Consider the following 25,180-nt stretch of genomic DNA (forward strand, 5'->3'; position numbering starts at 1 on the left):
CAAGAGGACTAGAATATAAAAGCAAGGATGTAATGCTGAGGCTGTATAGGAAATTGGACAGACCACATCTGGAGAATTGTGAGCAGTTTTAGGCCCTTTCCATATAAGGATATGTGAGTGTTGAAGATGATCCAAATGAGGTTTACAAGAACGACACTGGGAATAAAAGTGTTAATGTATGAGGAGCATTTGATTGCTCTGTGCCTGCATTCTCTGGAGTTCGGAAGACTGAGAAGGAATCTCATTGAAACCTACCAAATATTGAAAGGCTTAGATAGAGAGGGCGTGGAGATAAAGTTTCCAACAGTGGGAGAGTCTAGGACCAGAAGGTAGAGCCTCAGAATAGTGGGATGTCCACCTGGAACAGAGATGAAGAGGAATTTCTTTAGCCAGAGGGTGGTGAATCTGTGGAATTCATTGCCACAGACAGCTGTGGAGATGAAGTCATTAGGCATACTTAAAGCAGAGGTTGACAGGTTCTTGATTAATCAGAGCATCAAATTTTAAAGAGAGAAGGCAGGAAAATGGCATTGAGAGGGAAAATAAATCAGCCATGATCAAATGGCAGAGCAGAGTTAGGGCAAGTTCTGTTCCTATATAGAATTTTTACTTGTGAAAGAACAAGAAGATCTAAATAACAATTCAACAAGAAAAGAATTGAATCAGCAATGTAATATCTAATCAACTGAATTGAAATGTGATGAAAAGAACTATTGCATGCCTTGTACTTCTCTGTGCATTCTAGATGCTTGATAGAAGCAGCTGTTCAGAGAATTCCCCCACACTGACACCATGATGTTCTGCTCCAGCAGCAACATGAAATCAGAGTGTTGTGGTAGTCATTTGCTCCAGATTATGTCACGGTAGTAGTATTTTCTACTCATGGTCTATTCCTAGGCTGTCTCTGACCAATATTTCACACCTTGGCAAACATGCCAGGCTACTTGCCTCACTTGTAAACAAGTGAAATCCAACTCTCATTGCCTGGATTGGATTGGCACTGGCCTTGGTGACAGGATGAACTCTGATAAATGGACAGTCAGTGCTACAGATGAACCACCAGATTCGCCACACGTATCCAGGACAGCCCTCCTAGGACTGCTTTTGTCATTTAAAGACTTGAGCAAAATTTACAACTGATGCTGCTTACAGGCTTCTCTCTCACACACACACACACACACACACACACACACACACACACACACACACACACACACACACACACACACACACACACACACACACACACACACACACACACACACACACACACACACACACACACACACTCTCTTTATGCTGGTGTATTATATTTAAAAGAACAAAGCAGGAAACTGGATTAATCCCCAATTCTGTGACAGAATCTTGAAATTAGCTGCTGTGTCAGTAGTGGTCAGTCAGTAATAGTTCCAAGTAAACACACTGGGGTAAATGTTGTTTATTGATCTATTAACATCTATCTTTGTCTTGTGTATTTTTCACCTCTTGTATGACACCTGGGAACTGACATTTTCATTTGGTTGCCAGCGGCAAAAAAAGGACAGGGTGCCCATTGTAATTTATCCTTTAACAGAAGCCAAATATTAGGAGAATGCTAATGGGAGAATGCAGGAGAAAGGGGTTAAGAGGAAAACCAAATCAGCAATGATGGAATGGTGGAGAAGGCCCAATAGACTGAGTGGCCTAATTCTGCTTCTATGTCTGATAGCCTTATGGCTGCTGAAATTTAGTGTTACCAACCAAAGGGAAATTTCTACTTGTCAGACCCCTAAATGGACTGCCATTTTCATCAACTCTGGATCCAACTGAGACTTTCATTTTCAGGATTCTAATCTGCCTCACACCACCTCATGTTGGCTGAACTGTGCTTGATCCAGCTTACTGTTCACTACGCCCCTGTAATTTTCCTCTCACAGTGCCGTGGGACTGAGTAACCTGAAGACCTCACTGCCACTCTTCTCCTACAAAGAAGAGCAGTCTTCACATCCTGAGACTATAGAACATGCAACATGGAAACACTCTACTCTGGCCCATTCAGTCCCCACCAACTATCAAGCACCCATTAACTTTAATCCTGCATTAATCTCAATTCATCCTGTCCGCATACCCATGAAATTCCCCAAACCACAAATTCTACTACCTACATTAATGTACCTAAAAAATAAGAAAATGAAGTAAAATATACAAACCATCCAACATTTCAATCATGATTGGTGGTCCCATTTAAATCAATGGGCTCATGCATCTTATGTCAGCTATTTCTAGTACATGGCTAAGGGGCCAGATGCAATGTGCATCCTGCCCTCAGTTCTAGACATCTGATCTCCGCGTACAAAGTTGGGATTGAGACTAGAAGTAGAATGAGAGGTCAGGTAAACCAACCTTTGATTTCCATTGAATCTCTGGCCTCTACATGTCAATGTACAAGGGCAGGAATGAGCCGAGTTCTGAGTAGGTCCCACCCAGCTGTTGAGAGTAAAGTACAAGCAGGATTCAGGCCCTTGAGAAAGTTCCAGATAAATACAATATTTAAAATAACTCCAGCAGACATTAATATTACTTCCATAGCACCTGTAGCATGGCAAAATATCCGGTGCCATCTCTCAGAACCATCAAACAAAAACTAACCCTGGCCATGGAACATAAAATATAGAACGGTACAGCACAGTACAGGCCCTTTGGCCCATGATGTTATGCTAATCTTCTAACCTGCTTCAAGATCATTCTAACCCTTCCCAGCCACAGCGTCCTCCACTTTTTCTTTCATCAATGTGTCTATCTAAGAGTCTCTTAAATGTTCCTAATGTGTCTGCCTCTACTACCACCTTATACACCTTCATCAAGTCACATCTCATCTTCTGTTGCCCCAAAGAGAAAAAAACCCTAGTTTGCTCAACCTTTCCACGTAAGACCGATCTCTAACCCAGGCAGCATTCTGGTAAATATCCTCTGTACCCTCTCTAATGCTTCCACATCCTTTCATAATGGGGGGACCAGGAACTGAACTCAATACTCTAAGTTAACTTCAGGAAACTTCAGGACATAAGGACAGCTGTTTAAACTTGGCAAAATGACAGGTTTAAAGGAATTCTTTAAAGTGGGGTGGGAGAGAGAGAGATGGTGAGGTATCGGGAAGGAATGCCAAGTAGTGAGAACAACTGGTAATGCCTGGGTGATTAAGTTTGGCAGTCATCAAGAGGACAAACCTAGAGCTATCCCACAGGGTTTCTAGAGGCAGGGTGTATCTCAGAGATAGGTAGACATAAGCATCTTGGCACTAATTAAAAGGGGACCAATTTAGAGAGTTAATGCTGGGATGATGAACAAGTTGAAAACATCTTTTTTTAGTGGATTTTCATAACTTAAATTTTGTACTTTACAAGAAAAAACTACAAAAAGTATGTTGGTTTTGAAGAAGAGAAACATACATTTTACACTACCAGCTCATGCTGGTGTTTATGAACTCCTCCCACTTCTTTATTTAATCTCATCAGCATATCATCTGTTCATCCTTTACCTACTTAGCTAATTTCCTTTCAAATATGCCAACCACTGCCTGTGGTTGTGAATACCACACACTATTACACTCCGTGTAAGGAACTTCTCAAGAGATCCTCATTGGCTTTATAGCGACCATTTTATTTACAGCCATCAGTTCAGATTCCAACCGCATGACATGATCGAGGTACAAATGTGTTAAGACTTTATCCTGAATATCTGTAAACCCTTCAGCGCTCTGTCACTTTGACATAATATAGAATGAGGCTCTCATTAAACATTAAGGTTTATTATGAGCAAGTATCCTACCGTTATTTCTCAATCCAAAATGCAGCTGTCAGGTACTATCCAAACTGACTGTAAGCTATAGTAAAACTGTTGACTTGTCTCAAACTAAATCTTCTTCGGGTTTAATATCACTGACATATGTCATGAAATATATATCTATATATATATAGATAAAAGTTAAATTAAATACCTAGTGCAAAGAGAGCAAAAATAGTGAGGTAGAGTTCATGGATTCATTGTTTGTTCAAAATTTTGAAGGCAGAGGGGAAGGACTGGTTCAAAAACATTCAGTGTGTCACTTCAGGCTCCTGTACTTTTTCTCTGATGGTAGTAATAAGCAGAGAACACGTCCTGGATGATGGGGCTCCTTAATGATGGATGGCGCCTTTCTGAGGAATCACCTTTTGAAAGTGTCTTCTATGGTGGGGAGGCTAGTGCCCAAGACAGAGCTGGCTGAGTTTGCAGCCCTCTGCAGCTTTTTCCGATCCTGTGCAGAGGCTCCTTCCATACCAGGTGGTGATGCAACCAGTCAGAATGCTCTCCACGGTATATCTGTAGAAATTTGCTAGAGTCTTTGGTGGCGTACCAAATCTCCTCAAACTCCTAATGCACCTTAGATCTAATGCTAGAGGAGACCACAGAACTATAAGCTTTTTGAATTACTCATAGTCTGATGAACTAAATTAATTATATCATTGATGCATCACATAAAAATAAAGAGCTGAGTTTGTCAGTCATACGAAGGACAGAAATTAACTGGACTCCTTTGTTTAGCACACAGAAAACATGTTAAGTTGTTTTGATGGTCCACAGATACTGCTTGAGCCCTTTCACACCATTGGCCAAAGCTTCATTGACATTCCGTGATTAATCATAAGAAGCATTGTGTAAATGCATAATGAAATGGCATATTAATCTTAGAGTCATAGAAAAGTACAGCACAGAAACAAGCCCTTCAACCCATCTAGTCCATGCTGAACTATTTAAACTACCCACCCCCATCGACCTGCACCGGGACCATAGCCCTCCATACCCCTACCACCATGTACCTATCCAAACTTCTCTTAAACGTTAAAATCGAGCTCACACGCACACTTGCACTCGAAGCTATTTCCACACTCTCATGACCCTCTGAGTGAAGAAGTTTCCCCTTAAACTTTTCACCTTTCACTCTTAACCCATGACTTGTAGTTGTAGTCCCACCCAACCTCAGTGGAAGAATCCTGCTTGCATTTATTCTTTCTATACCCTTTATGAAATCTCCCCTCAATCTTCTACATTCCAAGGAATATATGTCCTAACCTATTCACTCAGGCCCTCCAGTCCCAGCAACATCCTTGTAAATTCTCTCTGTACTCTTTCAACCTTATTTACATCTTTCCTATAAGTAAGTGACCAAAACTGCTCACAATACTCCAAATTAGGTCTCACCAGCATCTTATATAACTGCAATATAACATCCCATCTCCTGTACTCAGTAGTTTAATTTATGAAAGCCAATATGCCAAAAGCTTTCTTTGCAGCTCTATCTACCTGTGATGCCACTTTCATTGAATTATGTACCTGTATTCCCAGATCCCTCTGTTCTACTGCACTCCTCAGTGCCCTACCGCTCACTGTGTAAGACCTACCCTGGTTGGTCCTACCAAAGTGAAACACCTTGCACTTGTGTGCAGTAAATTCCAACTGCCATTTTTCAACTGGTCCGGATCTCGCTGCAAGCTTTGATAGTCTTCCTTGCTGTCCAATCTTGGAGTCATTGGAAAATTTGCTGATCCAGTTAACCATATTATCACCCAGATCAATCATTGATATAGATGACAAGCAACAATGGACCCAGCACCGATCTCTGCGCACACCACAAGTCACAAGCCTCCAGTCAGGGAGAGACAATCATCTACGACCACTCTCCGGCTTCTCCCACACAGCCAATGTCTATTCCAAGCGACTTAACCTTCTTGACCAGCCTCCCATGCAGGACCTTGACAAATGCCTTGCTAAAGTCTATGCAGACAACATCCACTGCCTTGCTTTGCTCATTCATATATCGGATTATGAAAACAATAGTTCTGTACCAAGGATTAATTTGTAAATTGAACAATGCATGAAAATTGTAGCCATTACTGTGAAACATAGTGCCAAAATATTCTCTTATTCCAAATTCGTAGAACATTTGGATACTAATTTGACCAATAGAGCTTGTACACTTGACATACAAGGGGAATCCAGGCCCGCACTTGCATTATGTGAAAATTTCTATTCTATTTATTTGTTCTTTATGGTTATATTTTCCCCCATGCCTTAATAGGCTAATTTATAACCACACAGCAGCACACAATCTTATTCTCGGGCGGAATTTCATGGCCTCCATAAGCAGCCACCGCAGACCAAGTATTTATAATCAACACGAACTATTCCTTTGTACTCAGTGTTTGCCAGCTCTCTTCCTCCCTGTTGCCAAGCTGTCTGGAAACTCAGCATGCAGTCTGTTCCTGTAATAGAGATGGTGACACTCACCAGCCTTCTGAGCCTGCATTATTTTCACGTAGACCGCATCAGCAGATTCAATTAGCATCTTGCTTGTCTGAATCGTCTGGAAAACAGTAACATAATGAAAAGAAAATCAAAAATTCCTTGCATATTTAAATCCATTTCCCTCTTCAGTGCATTGTTTGTTGTCCATTATGCAACTGTAAATGTAAAAAAGATTATTTAATTTGGGGGTACAACGTTCCTCAGCTGTGTTTGCTTATAGCCATATATACATTTCCAGCAGGAACCATTTCAGAGTGATCAGATCCCCCCCAGGTTATCTCTTCTTATGTCAATGGTGCTGGTGAAATTCCACAGGCCCATTTCATACCATGGTTTGAAGTCTAAATACCCCTGACAAACTCAATAGTTATTAGGCAGCCATAATCACCCTCGATGGCCCTAATTGTCCATGTTAGACCACTTCAGTGACAATAGTGAATATTGTCGCTGCTTTTTTCCTCATCGGGGTGGGGGTGGGATTTTGGGGTCAGTGAGTTTAGGTTCTTTTCTTTTTTGTGCCGGGGGCGGTGGAGTTGATGTATTTTCTTTCATCAACTTCATGGTCTTTCTGTACTTTATGGCTATCTGGGGAAGACAAATATCAGAGATGTATTGTACATGGATACTTTGACAATAAAATGAACCTTTGAACCTTTGAACTTCAGAGGGCAGTTAACACAACTGGATTGCTTTGGGTCAAAATCAAAGGTAGTGAAGATAAGGTTAGAATGCCAAATTTCCCTTCCCAAGGGAAGCACAGACGATGATTTGTTTCAATACATCTGGAAGTTTCATGATACCAGGTTTTTAATTATAGATTTATTTAATTTAATTCAAATTTTGCAGCAGTTCTGGTGGGGTTTTGAAATTTGTATTATTGGTCTCTGGGTGACAACTCCAATGACATCATTAATTTGTGACTGTTTCCTTACCCAGAGGAGAAGATTTAGCAAGTTTGGTATTACCATATCCTACATTAGTCAAACATTTACCAATGCATCTCGTAGGGGCATTGAAAGAAAACAAATTGCAGTAAATGTTCTGAATTTGAAATGTCAGGGTAGGTTGTATATTAGAAATATCAGCATTTGACATCTTCTAGCTGATAGATTTAACAATTTTGATATTATACTCCAAGCTGCAATTCAGTTTAAAGAAATTACTGATTGTATTTTTTGCATTAGAACTCAGTATTATATCCTGTCCATTGCACTAAAAGATTTCAAAATCATTAATTTATTTTATGGTTTTAGGATAAACATTCTTTACTGTTCATTCTGACAGAGAGAGATAGACTGTTACATCTCAACTCATTTATTCGAAAGTAAAAATATCCCATTATATTACAGTGTTAATGGCAAAATGCCTTTGGCAGTTTTCTCCTGTTATAGTAATATAAACAAAATAAATGGTGTGAGATATCATTTTGTAAACTGCTGGTGTGGGATATTAAATCACCTCAGACTGTTTGCCCAACCTCTAAGTTACAAGTTCAACAATTTAGGCATAGAATCATGGAGTCATAGAAATGTTTATAGCACAGAATGCCATTATCAAACTGAAAAAGAGCTTTTGAGACCAATCCCCATTCGAGCCCATGTGTTATTCGCTGATTCAACTACTTTTTAAATGTTGAATTTTTAAGTTTTATCTGTTTAAAATTTTAAGTCTTTCAGGCAGTTCCTGACTTTAGTGTAACACACTTTCTCAACTCCTCCAGTCTTTCACAAATTACCTTAAATACATTCATGTTCTCCCACCTTCATCTCCCCCCTCCCCCCACACATCCCCAGGTGCTGATTCCTGTATGAATTCATTATTTTACATATTGCAATAATTCTCTCGTAAACCCTGCTGGCCTGAGGAAAATAACCCCAACATGGCAAATGTTTCCTCACAGCTGTCCCATTCTTGTAAGCTTGATACGCAAAGGACCTTGCTCTGCTGAAAGAATAGCCTTCTTTGATAAACAGCCAGGTGCCAGAAGTTTTAGCTTTCTAATCATTTTGACTTATGAGCATCTCCGCCTTAAATCTAGGAAACCTCCCTGAAGCTGATAGTTGTAGGTTTAAGACCCACTTCAGAAAATTGATGGGACCACTTTGCCAACCATGGAAATGGACTGCTTCAGGTGCAAGAACATCCTTGAATAAGTACACAGTACTCATTAGAATGCTGTATACAATATTTATAGCAGTACTAAGTATTCTTTTAACCACACACTAAATCTTAATGATTGTCCATGAGCTCCTCTGGAAATGAACTGTTATCACTGCTGTACACAGTACTTCAAGCATAGTTGCACCTCATTTATGACTATACTATTTTTCTGAACTCTAACTCCAGGCAATAAAGCTAATATTCCTTTTTAGATCAGCTCTATTAAAATAAATTACCAGCTCATTATTGCATTGTTGTTCCTGCACAACCTGCCTCCATATTTCCTACATCACAAGAAAGGCCACACTTTTATAGCTATAAATGAATGTACATAAAAACTGAAAGAAATGTATACAAACAGAACATTTCTATATTTTAAATGCACTGCAGCAAAACCTCCTACATCAAATTCCCAGTGTTATAAAATCCGACGGTAAAGAAAGTAATGTTGCAAACTGCTGTCACACGATAGGGTACAGTAGGTCCACGGTGGTGATATTTATGTGGGATAAACATATATCAGGATCTGCATGGTCCTGGTTTATAGTGAACCAGCTATGACCAGCTGGAGGTTTTATGTTGCAAAAAATGCTTTATTAATTATATTTACAGAGTGCACAGCAGGCTGTTGAGAACTGTTACTTTAAGCAATAAGTAATCTCTGTTAGATGCTATTGATGCTCCTCAGAGCAAATTCCCACTAACTCTAAGCAGAGGAAGTTAGTTTGTGACTTTAAAAACCTAGGCATTGCTTGCAAAAATCATATTTATTTGAATAGTTTTTTTTATTCTCTGTTGCAAAAGTGGAGTTAAATCTGGATTCAAAAATAAATAATTCAAAAAATTATTACTCCTCAAGATTTGAGGAAAATTTTTGCAATTAAAATTAATTAGTTAATATAAAAGGTGAATCAGCACAGCTCATTACCACTCTATTCCTAAAGCTTTGACAATTGCATGAATGCCATAAAGACTGAATGTCAATTTTCCCACTGAGCTCTAAAGCACTTTCTAATTAGTTGCATATTTGATCAAAGTAACTAAGATCATTAATAAATCAGGCTTAATTGATTACTGAGTATATCTATTAAATGAAAATCTATGAATCATATAGCTGTGCAAATAGGAACAGGCTTGTGTCTGCTGGTTCTGCGTGCCTAAAATGTTGGGGTGAAGACTTTGGGTGTCTGTCACAGGTCACAGGTGAAGCAACATGACAACAGCTTATATGGTATCTCTACAATATTCACTTCTTTAGCACTCTGCACCTCCCTTTAAAGATGTCTCAAAATTATTTGTAATAATGAAATTATCTTGAAGAGTATTTATTGTTGTGCTCATAGGAGTGCCTTACAAACGGTAATCCAATTGATTGCAATCCTGTAAAACATCTTGACTTACTTCATAGAAAAGTGGTTAAAAGTTTGTTACTGTTCTATGTTTAGGGAATATTCAAACAAAGAATTATCAAAGTAAAATTAAAGATTATTTTATGGGAGTGGTCGGAGGCTGGAGGAGTTGATGCTGCTCTAATTGTTATTTTATGAGATGGGTTAGAATAAGTTCTACCCAGTTCTAAATGTTTCTTGCAGAATAACATTTGCATTGCAAACAAAAGAATGTATCTTTGGTAGCAAGATAATACTCAAAAATAAACAAAGTAATAATTTCAGATTGCTTAATACATGAATTATTTTGGCACATTTAATAATAACACTCATGTTTTTAATTTGGAAAAACCTCTGCAATTTAACCAGAGTATATCTGTGCCTGGATTCCTTTTCAGCTGTGTAATAGGGAGGACAGAATGCAATGAATCATCAAAAGCTGTATCACATTTTCAGCCTCAGATGACTTTAGTAAATAAATATTCATAGTGGGATTATTCCCTTCAATAAAACTTCTTGACATAGATGACGAGGGACTGAAAACAGCACATGGATTAGCTTGAATTTCACTGCAATTCCAGAAAGAGATTTGAATGGAAAAGGAAACACTTAAAAAAAAAGTTGGACAAAACATATGGCCGTAATTTCTTTTCAGGAAAAAGTTCTCAGTAAGATTCAAAGAAGGCAGGAAACCCTGCTATGTGAAAAGGGCAGTTTTTTATCCTGTGGAGTGGTGGCAGAGGAAGAACTGACCACCTCCCCAGTTCCCTAAATAAGTGCCTAATTCTACAATAAATCTAATACCACTCCAGTTCACCCAAGATGAAATCCAGCTTTCAAGAATACAATTCACAAATTTTGTTTTTATCTTTCCATTACTCTGTTCAATTTTTCTCAGTTGAAAGCTGCAATGTAAATGCAAGTTCTTGTTAGCCTGGGGCAGTCTGAGAGCTTTCTGACACAGCTTGGGTGTAACAATGAAAGGTATTGTCTCTTCAAACCACATTTAGGCATTCAGGCTGTCTCTGAGCTATGAACGCTTCATTCGTAGACATCTCCACATATGAACGAGCTCCCAAAACATAATTAAATTTAATAGTCCAAGGCATGCAAAATAGTCATTCCCACCATTCTTTTCCCCCACAGATGATGTTTGACCCACTGAGGTCCTCCAGCAGGTTGTTTGTTGTTTCAGATTCCAGCATTTTGCAGTCTCTTGCGTCTCCTTAGAACAGTATATTACAGAAACAGTCCCTATGGCCCAAGGTGTCCCTAAAAAATTCCAGCTAGGACAGTAAGGAGAGAAATCAAGAAATTTCACTTAAAGAAAACTGGAATAAAACAGTGTTAGAAATGTTGGAACTGGGATAGGTGAATAACAAGTGTCTTTTCAATTCAAAAAAGTGGCACTGAGAGAGAACATTGAGCGGAGAGCAAGAAATTTCAGAAGACAAAGATGCTCTTAGTGCAATCTAAGAAAGCAATGCCTTCTTAATGAGCGACAATCAGTCTTGAGGAGACAGAAGAAAAGGAAGGTGAATAGGAAGTGAGAAAAGAAAGAGAAACCCTACTGGACATAGGCATTGTAGAACACTGCAGCTGCTGATAATATTCTGAGGACTAGCCATGCCCTTGATTGGAGAACAACTTTATTGACTTGCAGGTGAATATCCTCACAGCAGACCTGGCCAGTACATGAGACAAACTGGAAAGGCCAATTATCTGACATTGCTGAATTCAATGTAGGGTCCTGAGGGCCACAACCTACCCTTTCCTAATTTCAATGTGCAATCCCTTTGATAAAATTTAATCCGTGAAATGACAGGACAACTAAGGTGTAGTTCCCTTGAGCTGTCTGTATGCTAGTATGACAAACTGGAGTCCTCATACTGTTTTATTTCTAAAGCCATCACAATAAACACCATTTGCCAATGTTACAAGCAACAGTCAACTCTGACAATTCAGGTTTCCAGCACAATCCCTAATCGATGCTTAGGGTGTAGGTTAAAACAATAAGAAGTGAAGAAAATATTGAATTACTGGAGAAGTTAAAAAACTTTTTTTTCTTATATATTTTGTCCGGGTTGTTTCCAACCTGATGGCATGAATATCAATTTCTTTAACTTCTGGTAATTTCTCCCCCTTCTTCTTCTCTCTTTTTCCATTCCCCACTCTGGCTCTCCTCTTACCCCCTCTCTTCTCCTCACCTGCCTATCACCTTCCTCTGGTGCTCCTCCTCCTTCCCTTTCTCTCATGGTCCACTCTGCTCTCCTATCAGATTCCATCTTCTTCAGCCCTTTATCTTTTCCACCTATCACCTCGCAGCTTCTCACTTCATCCTCCTACTCTCCCATCCACCTACCTACCTTCCCCTTCACCTCCCTTCTGGCTCACCTGACTTCACCTATCATCTTTCAGCTTGTACTCTTTCCCCTCCCTTGCCTTCTTATTTTGGCTTCATTCCCCTTTTTCAAGTCCTCTTGAAGGGTCTCAGCCCAAAACGTTGACTCGCTATTCCTTTCCATAGATTCTAGATGACCTGCTGAGTTCCTCCAGCATCTTCTGTGTATTATTCTTTATTTTTTTTCTTGTTTTGAAGGCCACTAGATGAGCAGTTTCTTGTTTAACAGTGCTGTACGCAGAGGAAATGATGCAGGAAGGGAAATGTTCAGAAGGGATGATTATTGATGAGGTGCACATCACACTTACTTTTGACCTGTGTGGGTTTACAGCCCCTTTAAGAACACAACAACAAAATAAATAGGATTAGGTGCACCCATTTGGCCCTTTAAGCCTGCTTGCCCTTGATTATGGATATGGATGATCTTTTACTTCAACGCCATTTTCCTCCATTATCCCGAATCTATTGATTCCCTTAATATTTATTGTGCTCTGTTTGTCTACGAACACAATGATTGAGTCTTCACTGCCTCCAGGGTAAACAACTCCAAGGACTCGAAGTGAAGTAGTTTCTCCCCATCTCAGTCATAAATGACTTATAACTTATAACTGCATGCCTGGCCTAAGGCTCCTCAACCAGGAGAACATTTTCCCTACATCCAGCTTGCGAAGCCTTATACGAATTTTGTAAGTTTCAATGAGATATTCTCTTGTTTATTCTGAACTAGAGAATGCAGACTGATCCTACTCAATCTCTCCTCATCTATCAATACTTTCTGGATCCAGTCTCATTCTTTCTATCACAAGTATGTCATTTTTGTTTAAGGTGACCAATATTCTAAATGTGGTCCCATCAAGGCCTGACATGAATATATTAAAGTACCTTGCCTCCTTTATTCAGATCTTCTCAGAATAAAGGCCAACTTTCCATTTGCTTTCCTTATCACTTGCTATACCTCATGTTGACTTTCAGGACCTGTATACACCCATATTCTTGTGATCATCAACACAACCAACAAATCTCTCACTGTTTAGTAAATAATCTGCATTGCACCATATTCTTGCCCACTCAGTCAGCTTGTCTTGAAGTCTCCACAAAGTATCTTAATGTCCTCCTTCCTACTCAACATACCACCTAATCCCATGAGTGTATAAAAATGAGGGGTGTAGATAGGGTGAACACTCAGGGTTGAGGAATCAAAAACTAGAGGGCAAACACGAGGAAATCTGCAGATGCTGGAAATTCAAACAACAACACACACAAAATGCTGGTAGAACACAGCAGGCTAGGCAGCATCTATAGGGAGGAACTAGAGGGCATAGGTTTATGGTGAAAGGGGAGAGATTTAATTAGAACTTGACAGAAAGAGGGTTTGACACATATGGAATGTGCTGCCAGAGGAAGTGGTTGAGGTACATACAATAACAACTTTTAGAAGAGAGTTGGACAGATACTTGGATAGGAAAGGTTTAGATGGATATGGGCTAAACTCAGGAAAATGGGATTAAGTTAGATGGGCATCTTGGTCAGCATGGACCAGTTAGGCTATCAGGCCTGCTTCCCCTAAGTAAGCAGTACTTCCTCACAGTAAGATGAACAAACTTGAGAGTATGACTTTTGATGGATCATTTGATTTTTTTCTGACACCTTTGTATCTGCATGATTGAATTTCTTATGATACTGTTCCCTTCTCATGTAGAAACTTAGTGAACCCTAATGAAACTATCTATTCTGATTAACTAAATATCTCAGTAACCACTCCGCTTTCAACCTTTGTCAGAATACCACAGCACCTTAGTTGCTTAAATGCGTTAGCATTATGTAGTCACATTTTGGAATCCTCTTTATTTATTTGAAGTCTCCATTGATTTATAAAAATTACTGAGCCTCTGGGGGCTTCTTGATGAACTCAAAGTTACCCAGCGTTGGGGCCTACTTGTATGCTTGAAAGTGTTAACGTTCTGGGAAAGTTTCTAGATGGTTAAGACCACTGAAGCGGACAAAGGTCGGCCATCGCTGGGAGAGAAAGCGCCTGGGTGGACTTCAAGCCAGATTAAAGAGTTGAGGGCCAAGAGTGGAAAATGAACCAGTGTTCAGCCCCACAGTCCGTGCTAGCTAAGATCCCCCCCACCTGAGCCCTTTCCATCTGCCTGAGTTTGATCGATCTCCCTCTCTCCTCACTACTACCATCAGGCAAGAGGTGCAGGAGTCTTGGGTCTTAGGAGCTGGTGTTGCCTGACAACCACCGGGATCCCGCCTGGTGTGGATGGCTTCACTTGGCCCACTCACTCTCAGGGACTCTACCTTTGTTATGTATGGATTCTATTGCATTTCCTTATTTTACTGCAAGAGAATTATTCTCAAGGTTGTATATTGCATACATACTTCGATAATAAATTTACTTTGAACTTAGATTAATCTGCTAATATCAACGACGCCTAGCCTGAATTGGTATAAGATCCAGCTCAAGAGAAGAAAAAGCCAGCGTGCTGAATATTTTCAAACAATTTGCAGGATGTAGCTCTTTAATAGGCTTGGATTCTTCCAGCAGCATGCGGAACTAGCATTCCAAAATATAACATGTTAAAAATACCAAGCACACAATTGGCAGCTGATTGTTTGCTTTATAAAGGGAATGAAAATAACTCAAAGGAAATGACTCATGAGGTGATCTCCTCTGGGTCAAACGTGCATTGAGCATCTGTTCTGGTTTGGACACGGCGAGCAGATGCATCTCTGCTAAAGGGCTGAAAAAGCTGAAAGGCCCTACAATATCTGAATAATGTCGCCTTTACCGTCATTGTATCTCTCTTATCCTTATTTTCCTTTCAATATCCACTTCCATCCCCTTCACTAAGATATTCACTCATGCACGAGATTGATCCTTTAACACCTCACCTATGCTGTATCCTTCATATCTGAGACCATCACCAACGTGTAATATCCTGTGCAAATACCACACACAACACACAAAGTGCTGGACAAACTTGAGCGGGCCAGGCGGCATCTGCTGAGGAACTGGACAGTTGAAGTTTTGGGTAAACACCCTTTATTTGGACTGAGAGCACAGTCCAAGTTAGTGGATACCAGGAAATATGGTTAATATTTTATACGCTTAACTAAGGGGTTAATTGAGGGGTTCACCCAATCTCCACTGGAGGGTGTACTTTGTTTTAATTCATTAACACAACAGCAATTTGTATCTCACACATAATCATCTCCACCAAGTTTCGAATCATTTGTCATTTAATAGAACTAAACAGAATATTCAGCAGTTCAGACAGCATCTGGGCATTAACAATGGCCTGAAGCATTAACAATTTCTCAATACTACATGGCCTGCTGAGCAAGTTTCTGGTTTTATTTCAGATTTTTATCATTGGCAGATATTGCGGTCGTTTCTCATTTTGTTCTTGTATACAAATTATCTCAAATATTTATTTATATAATACTCTTAATTTCATAATACTCTATAAAACTCTGGTTGGACCACACTGGGAGTATTCTGTTTAATTCTAGACACCTCATTATAGGAAGAACGTGGAAGCTTGGGAGAGGATGCAGAGGAGATTTACCAGGATGCTGCCTGGATTAAAAAGTATGTTTTATGTGCAAATGGTGAGTGAGCTAGGGATTTTCCCATTGGAGCGAAGGAGGATGAGAGCTGACTTGATAGAGGTGTACAAAATAATAAGAGGTATAGAGAAAATGGACAGCCAGCACCTTTTTGGAATTAAATATTATGGAAATATTACATAAAAAGGCCATAATATTTGTTTATCTCACTTGGCATCAACTAATTCTGCAATCTTAAGGCAATTATAAAGAACTTTAATGAAAGGAGCAAGAAAGGAGTCTTGATTTTTCATGAGATCTCCCACTAATGCGTTATTTATAAATAACTGCTATGAATGATGGTTATGCACTTTCACTTCCTCAAAATATATTTTCCCTGTAACTATTTTCAATCTCTCTGAAATGTGAAAACAATTTCTAATTGTATGTTCAACCCACTGATTGTGTTTTTATTAGGATTAAGTGTGATTGCAAGAAACTCTTCTGGTGAAGTCATATTTTTCCATGTGGGTGGCATCATTTTTTGCTTCTATACAACATTTCAGCTGGTTAATCTACCGTTGATTAATTACATCAGCCCCGAACAAGCTCTGTCTGTGGAAGCTGGTAAAACGTTCCCTGAAATATCAAATCTGTTAAGCCTTCAGGTGAATCCTCATCCACTATTCCAACTGCCAGTCTAAAGAATTCCAAAAGAACCTCGAAGGACAAACAGCATTACAACTGTGCCAAATGTGCCTTTCTGCTTCTGGTAATGATCCAAGGTGATCATTGCTACTGTATATGGCTACCCAAATACAGATTAGATGTTTAATAGATTTGAATAACGTCTAGCAATTGTGATAGTGGAAGCTGAATACCATAGGACCATAAAGTATAGGAGCAGAATGAGACCATTTGGCCCATTGGATTTGTTCTGCCATTTCATCATGGCTGATTCATTTCCCTCTCAGTCCCAATCTCTTGCCTTCTCTCCATATCTGTTCATGCTCTGACCAATCAAGAATCTATCAACCTCTGCCTTAAATATACTCAGTGACTTGGCCTCCATAGCCTCCTGTGGCAAAAAAAACTCCATAATTCACCACTCTCTGGCTAAAGAAGTTCTCCTCATATCCATTCTAAATGGGCATCCCTCGATTCTGAGGCTGTGTCCTCTGGTCATAGACTTTACCAACATAGGAAACATCCTCTCCACATCCACTCTATCGAAGCCTTTCAACACTCGCTAGGTTTCGATGACATCCCTACTCATTTTTCTGAATTCCAATGAGTACAAGCCCAGAGCCATCAAACACTCCTCATATGATAGGTCTTTCAGTCCTGCAATCATTTTTGTGAACCTCCTTTAAACCCTCTCCAATGTCAGCCCAACCTTTCTCAGATAAGGGGCCTAACACTGCTCACAATACTCCAAGTGAGGCCTCATCAGTGCCTTATAAAGCCTCAACATTACATCTTTGATTTTATATTCTAGTCATCTGGAAATGAATGCTAGCATTGTATTTGCCTTCTTCACCACTGACTCAACCTGCAAATGAACCTTCAGGGAATCCTGCACGAGGACTCCCAAGTCCTTTTGTGCCTCAGATTATTGTATTTTCAACTCAGCGAAGAATTCTCAAAAGATCAAAAACAACTTAAGAAGAAAAGGTTCCACTTCCTTGAACTCTATGACATCCATGTGCTTTTCATTTCTATTGCATCTCTGTACATTGTAATGACTTTTGATTACTAATCTTTATCTTTATCTTTAAATGCCATACAACTATACATAACACATTATAAACTAAAATATGCTAAAATAGTTTGATGAAAAATATTTCAAGAAAATTTAATAGAAATGTGATTTGTTTTGACTATGTTTTCATAGAAAACACAAATTTAATTCCTTTATTAATTCCAATAATGTATTTTTTAAAAATGCTTGCTGATAATTTGGTGGAGTTATTGTACATTCTGGTTTCAGTGTGTTTCGTTTGGATTCATTCGCTAAGCAGTACAACCAACATGAGGCATTAAATGTATGAGGGTCAAGACAGGGACAGCAACGTGAACAAAAGAATTCTCATTTTGCAATATTCTTCTGCTCAGGCAAAACTAACTTCCTACAGCACTCCAGGAGGCCTAAAACAGCAGAGGAACGATTAGAAATGCTGAAGATTCTCTGCATTTCCTATTAATTAAATCAATGTGTTGCCTTCAAAAGGAATTTATATTTCACTGACACTGGAGTTGTTCCTCCAACTAAAGCGGTTGGATAAGTATCCAACCAGAGTTGAGATGGGTCCAGACCAGCAAATCTTTTCACACTGTGCTCTGAGTCAGCATCATTTATCCTCACAATTTTCTATGCTGCTATCTTTTATTAACGTGTTACTAAATTTATTTATGCATAAATCCTATTGAATCTTAAAAGTCAGATAACTCTTAAGATTCATTTAAGACCATAGGAAATGGGGATGGGAGTAGGCCATTCAGCTCCTGGAAGCTGTTTTATCATCAAAAGAATAATGGCTGATCCAACATTCCTTATCTAGTTTCCTTCCCTTCTCTGTTGATTTCCTACTGATTAGAAACCTATTGCTTTTCAGCATCAAATATACATAAGGACTGTGTCTCCAAAGCTCCCTGTGGCAGGAAAGTCAAAAGACTCACAATTCTTCCTCATCTCAGTCTTAAATCAACACCTTCTTTTTCAAAGTACATGCCCTCTTACTTTGGACTCCTCCAGGAAAGGCATTGGCTGCTTATCAGACTGCAGTTTTTCATTGATTGCTGTGTATTTCTTTGTTCTATTATGCATGCCTGCAAGAAAATGAGTCTTAGTGTCGTATATGGTCACTTATACGTACTTTGGTAATAAATTTTCCTTTAACTTTTGAGTCTTATCCGTTCCAAAAGGATGACATCTCATTCGTCTAAGCACCACTAAACAACCTGTTTAACCATCCCTCAGATGTCAAACCCTCTATTCAAATCATTCTAGTGAACCTTCTCCAAACCATCTCTAATGAAATAATAACTTTCAGTAAACAGGGGCCTCGGGATTGTTTGCTGTCCCACTAGTGCCTCATACAGTTGCAGTCAGGCTCCTACTTACATACTTCAACGCCTATGAAATAAGGGGCAACATTTCACTAGCATTTCCTATTACGTGCTCCAGTTGTACACTAGCTTTTTGTATTTCATTCCTCACGGACTCCAAATCCATTTCCGCAGTTTTTCCTCCATATCAGTAATATTGTTTTTAGTACCCCCTTCCAAAATGAACAACATCATATTTACCCCATTATACCCCATTTGCCAGTCACATAACCTACCAATATCTTTTCATAAACTGCTAGTATCCATCTTGCAATTCACCTTAATATCTATTTTTGTGATTTGGTTGCAGTAGGTTTGCTTCCTCCCTCTAAGTGGCAGTATAACTCAGTGGCCACTTTATGAGGCAAACCTGTACACTTGCTCGTTAATGCAATTATCTAATCAGCCAATCATGTGGCAGCAACTCAATGCAGAAAAACATACAGACATGGTCAAGAGGTACAGTTGTTGTTCAGACCAAACGTCAGAATGGGGAAGAAATGTGATCAAAGGGACTTTGACCGTGGAATGATTGTTGGTGCCAGACAGGGTGCTTTGAATATCTCAGAAACTGCTGATCTCCTGGGATTTCAACACACAACAGTCTCTAAAGTTTACAGGGAATAGTGCAAAAAACAAAAAATATCCAATGAGTGGTAGTTCTGTGGACAGAAACACCTTGTTAATGAGGGAGGTCTTTACAGAATGGCCGGATAGTTTCAAGCTGATAAGAAGGTGACATTAACACAAAAACCACACATTACAACAGTTGTACCTCCTGTAACTAACAAAATAGCCACTGAGTGTATATTGTAATCTGTTGAAACCCAGCACTGATATGATATTGTCATTTAAAAAAAATTGGATAGGTATATGGACAGGAAAGGAATGGAGGGTTACGGGCTGAGTGCAGATTGGTAGGACTAGGTTAGAGTAAGCGTTCGGCACGGACTAGAAGGGCCGAGATGGCCTGTTTCCGTGCTATAATTGTTATATGGTTATAATTCCTATGGTCCTCCACTGGTCACAAGTTGCTAACTTGAAACCTGTTATCCCTATCCGTTACTTTCTGCCTGGCAATCTCTATCCACGCCAGGTTTTGCCTCTAACACTATGGGCTCCTATTTTGTGACTTAACAACTTATGAGTTGCCTCATAGGCACCTCCTGCAAGTACAACGGCACCTGCTGGTTGCTCTCTATCCACTCTGATCAAGACCTCCTCAAAAGACTCTAATACCTTTGTCAGACACAATTTGTCTCTCATTAATCCAGGTTGACTCTGCATGACTAATCATTATTTTTTAAAATGTGCTGCTGTTACTTCCTTCATGCAACATTTTCGTGACAATAACAGTTAATTGCCCAGGCTTTTCCACTTCTTGCCTCCCTCTCCTTTTGCATATCACATTGACAGATTTTCAACCCTCTGGCATTTCTCCAGAATCTAAGGATATTTGGAATATTACAACTATTTTAGTAACCATTTCTTTTATAATCCTAAGATGCAAGCCATTTGGGCCGGGGGCTTATCAGCTTTTAAACTCTTTAGTTTGCCTAAAACTATTTCTCTAGTGATGCTGATAACTTAATTCCTCCAGTATTAATGGGGCATTTGTTGTATCTTCTATTGTTAAGACTGATGCCGTTTACTTGGTCCCATAACTATTTCTGCAATCTCATTCCCCCATGCCCTAGTTGACTCTTTTTTAAAGATTAGCTTCATTTGTCCTATGTACATTGACACATACGGTGAAATGCGTCTGAAAAACAGTGAAATGTGCACTCTCACTTGAGCTCTCTCTTCCTTTTTATAAAGAGATGTTCATTGGCTGATTCTATCTTCCTCACTAGATTACACTCTCAGTTTGTTTTCTTTCTCATCAGCATCTATGTTTTTTTGTCTGGCTTCGCTGAATTCCTAATTTATCTCAGTCTCTGTGTCTACTGCCAACATTTACCATTTGTATGTTCTTTCTCTTTCAACTTAAGCCCTTAAGGCCGAGTCACTTGGGTATATTTAAAGCAGAGATTGATAAATTCTTGATTGGGGGGGGGGTCAAAGGTTATTGGGGATAAGGCAAAAGAATGGGGGTGAGAGTGTTAATAAATAAGCCATGATGGAATGAATGGTGGATTAGGCTCAATGGGCTGAATGAGATAACTCTGCTCTGATGTCTTATGGTCCTTAACTTGCTGGGTAGGCCAAAGCTGGTTCATCCCTCCCTCAAAATCTTTCCTTCCTTTCGGATGTATTTTCCAGAGTGTCCTGAATTACCTCCTTACGTCTATCGCTCCTTGCCTTCTGTCTGTTCCTTTGAACTATCTGCCCAGTTCAATTCTGCCATTGCTATTTCCTGTTATTTCAGTTAAACATATTTGATTCCAATGTAAATGCCTCACTCTCAGTGAATATGAAACAAAGTGTTTTTGCCCCAAGAATTTGATGGTTGGGTGCATTTCATATATTCCTGAAAAATATCCCATGAAGCCAGATCTGAGTGCACATGGAACTATATCAAATGATCTTGAGATCTACAAATGTTTCAGTTTCCTTTTCACAACATTGAAGTTTCCAGTCAGGTCACATGTGTGAATAGAATTTCAATGATTACTCATGGGACTCACTGGCCAATTATTCTGGCTTTATGTGATAATAACTTTTAATTACATTTTGCAATCTGAAAGCAAAGTTTTCTGCAACCCCATTAATGGGTTAGGTTATGAGTTCAAATATGATTAATGCTGAATAGTTTAGTTACTATGGAAACTGCACCCTAATCCAAGAAGTACTGCAGCCAATTTAGTTTTTATTTTGATGTGTACATAGTTTGAGTCTTTAGTCAACCACAGTGTAGCCCCAAGTTAGCTAAAGGTTGGTGAAATGAAAAGAAGAGCTTGACTTGTTAGCCACAACCACATGCCATCAGGTAGAAGGTACAGAAGCCCCACACCACAGCTTCAGGAACAATTATTACCCTACAACTACCAGGTACCTGAACATGTGTGGATATATTTATTCATTTCTTTTCTGATCAGCATCCGAGGCCTGATATGGTCATTCTGTCAGAAACCTCGAAGCAGGTGGTCATGGGACAGACGACAGATCCTTGGGAAGACCGGATTGAGGAGGCGTTTGAGCGTAAGAGAGCCAAACACCAGGAGCTGGTAGAGCAGTGCCAGAGACAGGGGTCGGAGGGCACGATGTGAACCTGTAGAGGTGGGGTTTAGAGGTTTTGTTGGCTGCTCGCTGTGCAGAACCAACTCTCTCCTTGGCATTACGGGGGCTGCACAGAAAAGAGCCATCAGGACCATCAGAGAGGCTGCTGAGCGAGCCTCCAGATGGCCATGGATAAAGAGGTGTGACCCATGGAACAATGCTGCTGGGACACAACCCTGGCTGGGTTGTCTGGCTAAGAATGTCTGATGTTGAAAGACCTGAAACACCCGCTGACCCCAGGTTACATCACTGACGTAATCCAGCGCATCCTAGGATGTATCTTGGCATCATGAACTGATTCTGTGGCCCACAGACTCATTTTCAATGACTCTTTACAACTCATGTTCTCAGTATTATTTTTAATTGCACAGTTTGTCTTCTTTTGCATGCTGGTTGTTTGCCAGTCTGTCTGTTCATGTATACTGTAGCTTTTCATAAAATTATATTGTACTTTTTTTACTTTCCTGTAAAAGCCTGGAAGAAAATGAATCTCAAGGTAGTATATGGTAACATCTACTCTTGGTACTTTGATAATTAAATTTACTTCGAACTTTGAACATACCTTCAACTTGCCACCAGAAGTGGACATTGGGTATTTCTCTCCAGGAGATCTGTCAGCAGTTTTACTAATTCAGTGTGAGATTTAAGCAGTGGGCCTATGCCCTTTATGACTAAAAGAACGTTGTTCATACACATTTCAGACCAAAACAAAATTTCATAAGTGGACTCACTGTATCATAGGCTGCTAGAACCTTCCTGAGAAGATCTGGAATCGGACCCTGTGCCTCCATGGACGGATACTGTTCGCTGAGGTTCAGTGTCACCAACATCGTGTTATCACTGTTCAGTAACCATGACGACAGAGTTAGAATGCATTGCTTCATGTTCGCCGCAGGAGTCAGACCACACAACTCTTTAAAAGAGACCATGGCATTCTGTATAAAACACAACACATCCATAAAATATACTGTAACACCAATTATAGGCATCTGAACTCATGCAACAAAATGGTTGAATTGTTTGCATCAGGATTTTTATAATTGATTAATAATGGAAAAGAACAAAAAGTCATTTTCAAGAGGACATGAAATCTTGTTCTAGGAGTTGATCTTAACAAATACCCCAGAATTTCTACCTACTACAAACTTTCAGGGATTTACACTCATAAAAGTTAACCATGTCATCCATTATGAATTCCAACATTTATTTAGTATGCATAATATTATAGTAAAGTATTGAATGTGAATTCAGCTGAAAATTACGACTTCTATTGCTGCTCCATCACATTCAGTACCCTGAGGAGACATTGGCATGGTTCAGTGGTGCGTGTCTCATGTTGTTGAGGGGGGATGGTGGCATCGTTGGCAGTAGGCAGCATCAAGCATTATCCAACCCACTGAACATAGAACATAGAATAGTACAGCACATTACAGCCCTTCGGCCCACAATGTTGTGCCGACCCTCAAACCCTGCCTCCCATATATCCTCCCCACCTTAAATTCCTCCATATACCTGTCTAGTAGTCTCTTAAATTTCACTAGTGTATCTGCCTCCACCACTGACTCAGGCAGTGCATTCCACTCACCAACCACTCTCTGAGTGAAAAAACCTTCCTCTAATATCCCCCTTGAACTTCCCTCCCCTTACCTTAAAGCCATGTCCTCTTGTATTGAGCAGTGGTGCCCTGGGGAAGAGGCACTGGCTGTCCACTCTATCTATTCCTCTTAATATCTTGTATACCTCTATTATGTCTCCTCTCATCCTCCTTCTCTCCAAAGAGTAAAGCACTAGCTCCCTTAATCTCTGATCATAATCCATACTCGAGTACATCTTAGTCTTTCACATCACCCTCTCAGCCTCTTCTCTATCACAAGATGATCACCTACTACAGTAAAACTCCAGTAATGAAGCACGCCCAGGACTTTGGTGATGATGGTCTGGTAGATTTTCCAGACTACTGGCTTTTAATCTGGGTAAAGAATTTCCGGTTTCTGTTAACTAAATATTATCCAATGGCGAGGAACTGCTGACTAACAATTACTTTGCAGGATTCTTGGCAGATTTTTTTAGCTCCCTCTTTCAGAATCAGCCCACCTGTGGTTCACTGGGACATGTACTCCCTCAACTTGTGGCGAACTGAGCAGGTTTCATTTCTCATTATATGAGTGATTTGAGCTGAAATACAAGTTCCTGTGCTATATGGCTCTATAATGCATCTCATGAATGAGTTGCCAAACTCAGGTTACCAAGAAGATTACCTGGTACAGTAAAAATACAGTATACTGCCTCCTAAAGATTCACAATTAACATCTCAACACTTGGTTCATTTTTTGTATATACGTTACACAGTTAATTCATATTTGCTGTTGTTTTCAATAGTGGGAGAGCCTGGAACCAAAGAATGCAGCCTCAGTAAATAATGATGGCTCTTTAGAACAGAGATGAGGAGGAAGTTCTTTAGCCAGAGGGTGGTGAATCTGTGGAATTCATTGCCACAGACAGCTGTGGAGGCCAAGTCATTGGGTATATTTAAAGCAGAGGTTGATAGGTTCTTGATTTTTTTTAAATTGACGTACAACAAGGAGTAAGGCCTTCCAGCCCTTCGAGCTGTGCCGTCCAACGATCCCTCAGTTTAACCCTAGCATAATCATGAGACAATTTACACTGACCAATTAACCTACCGACCAGTATATCTTTGCACTGTTGGAGGAAACCAGGGCACCCAGAGGAAACCCACATGGTCACGCCTTACAGACAGCGGCAGGAATTGAATCCTGATCATTGGTACAGCAATGCGTTGTGCTAACTACTATGCCACCATGCCATCCCACGTAAGGGCATCAAAGGTTACAGGGAGAATGCGTTTGACAGCGAAAATCAATCAGCTATGATTGAATGGCGGACCAGACTCAATTGGCCGGATGACTTAATTCTGCTCGTATGGTCTTATTCCAGTGAACCAGATCACTTGAAGGCAGTGTGGCAACCAGGTCTGTGGAGTGTTGGTGGGAATGTGGGAATCAGGCCC

General features: G+C 39.8%; 1 protein-coding gene across 3 annotated transcripts in view; it reads right to left on the bottom strand.

The window, feature by feature from the left end:
- Positions 1 to 25,180, bottom strand: part of LOC140741356 (inactive phospholipase C-like protein 2) — a 270,205-nt gene that overhangs the window by 77,051 nt on the left and 167,974 nt on the right. For all 3 annotated transcript variants that reach the window (XM_073071490.1, XM_073071492.1, XM_073071491.1), the window contains exons 3-4: positions 22,884 to 23,087; positions 6,304 to 6,379 (exon numbers count right to left, since the gene is read on the bottom strand). In XM_073071490.1, coding sequence (XP_072927591.1) covers positions 6,304 to 6,379; positions 22,884 to 23,087 — 280 coding nt within the window. The remainder of the gene's footprint in view (positions 1 to 6,303; positions 6,380 to 22,883; positions 23,088 to 25,180) is intronic.

The sequence above is a fragment of the Hemitrygon akajei genome, chromosome 18 (genome assembly GCF_048418815.1).
Source record: "Hemitrygon akajei chromosome 18, sHemAka1.3, whole genome shotgun sequence".
NCBI lineage: Eukaryota > Metazoa > Chordata > Chondrichthyes > Myliobatiformes > Dasyatidae > Hemitrygon > Hemitrygon akajei.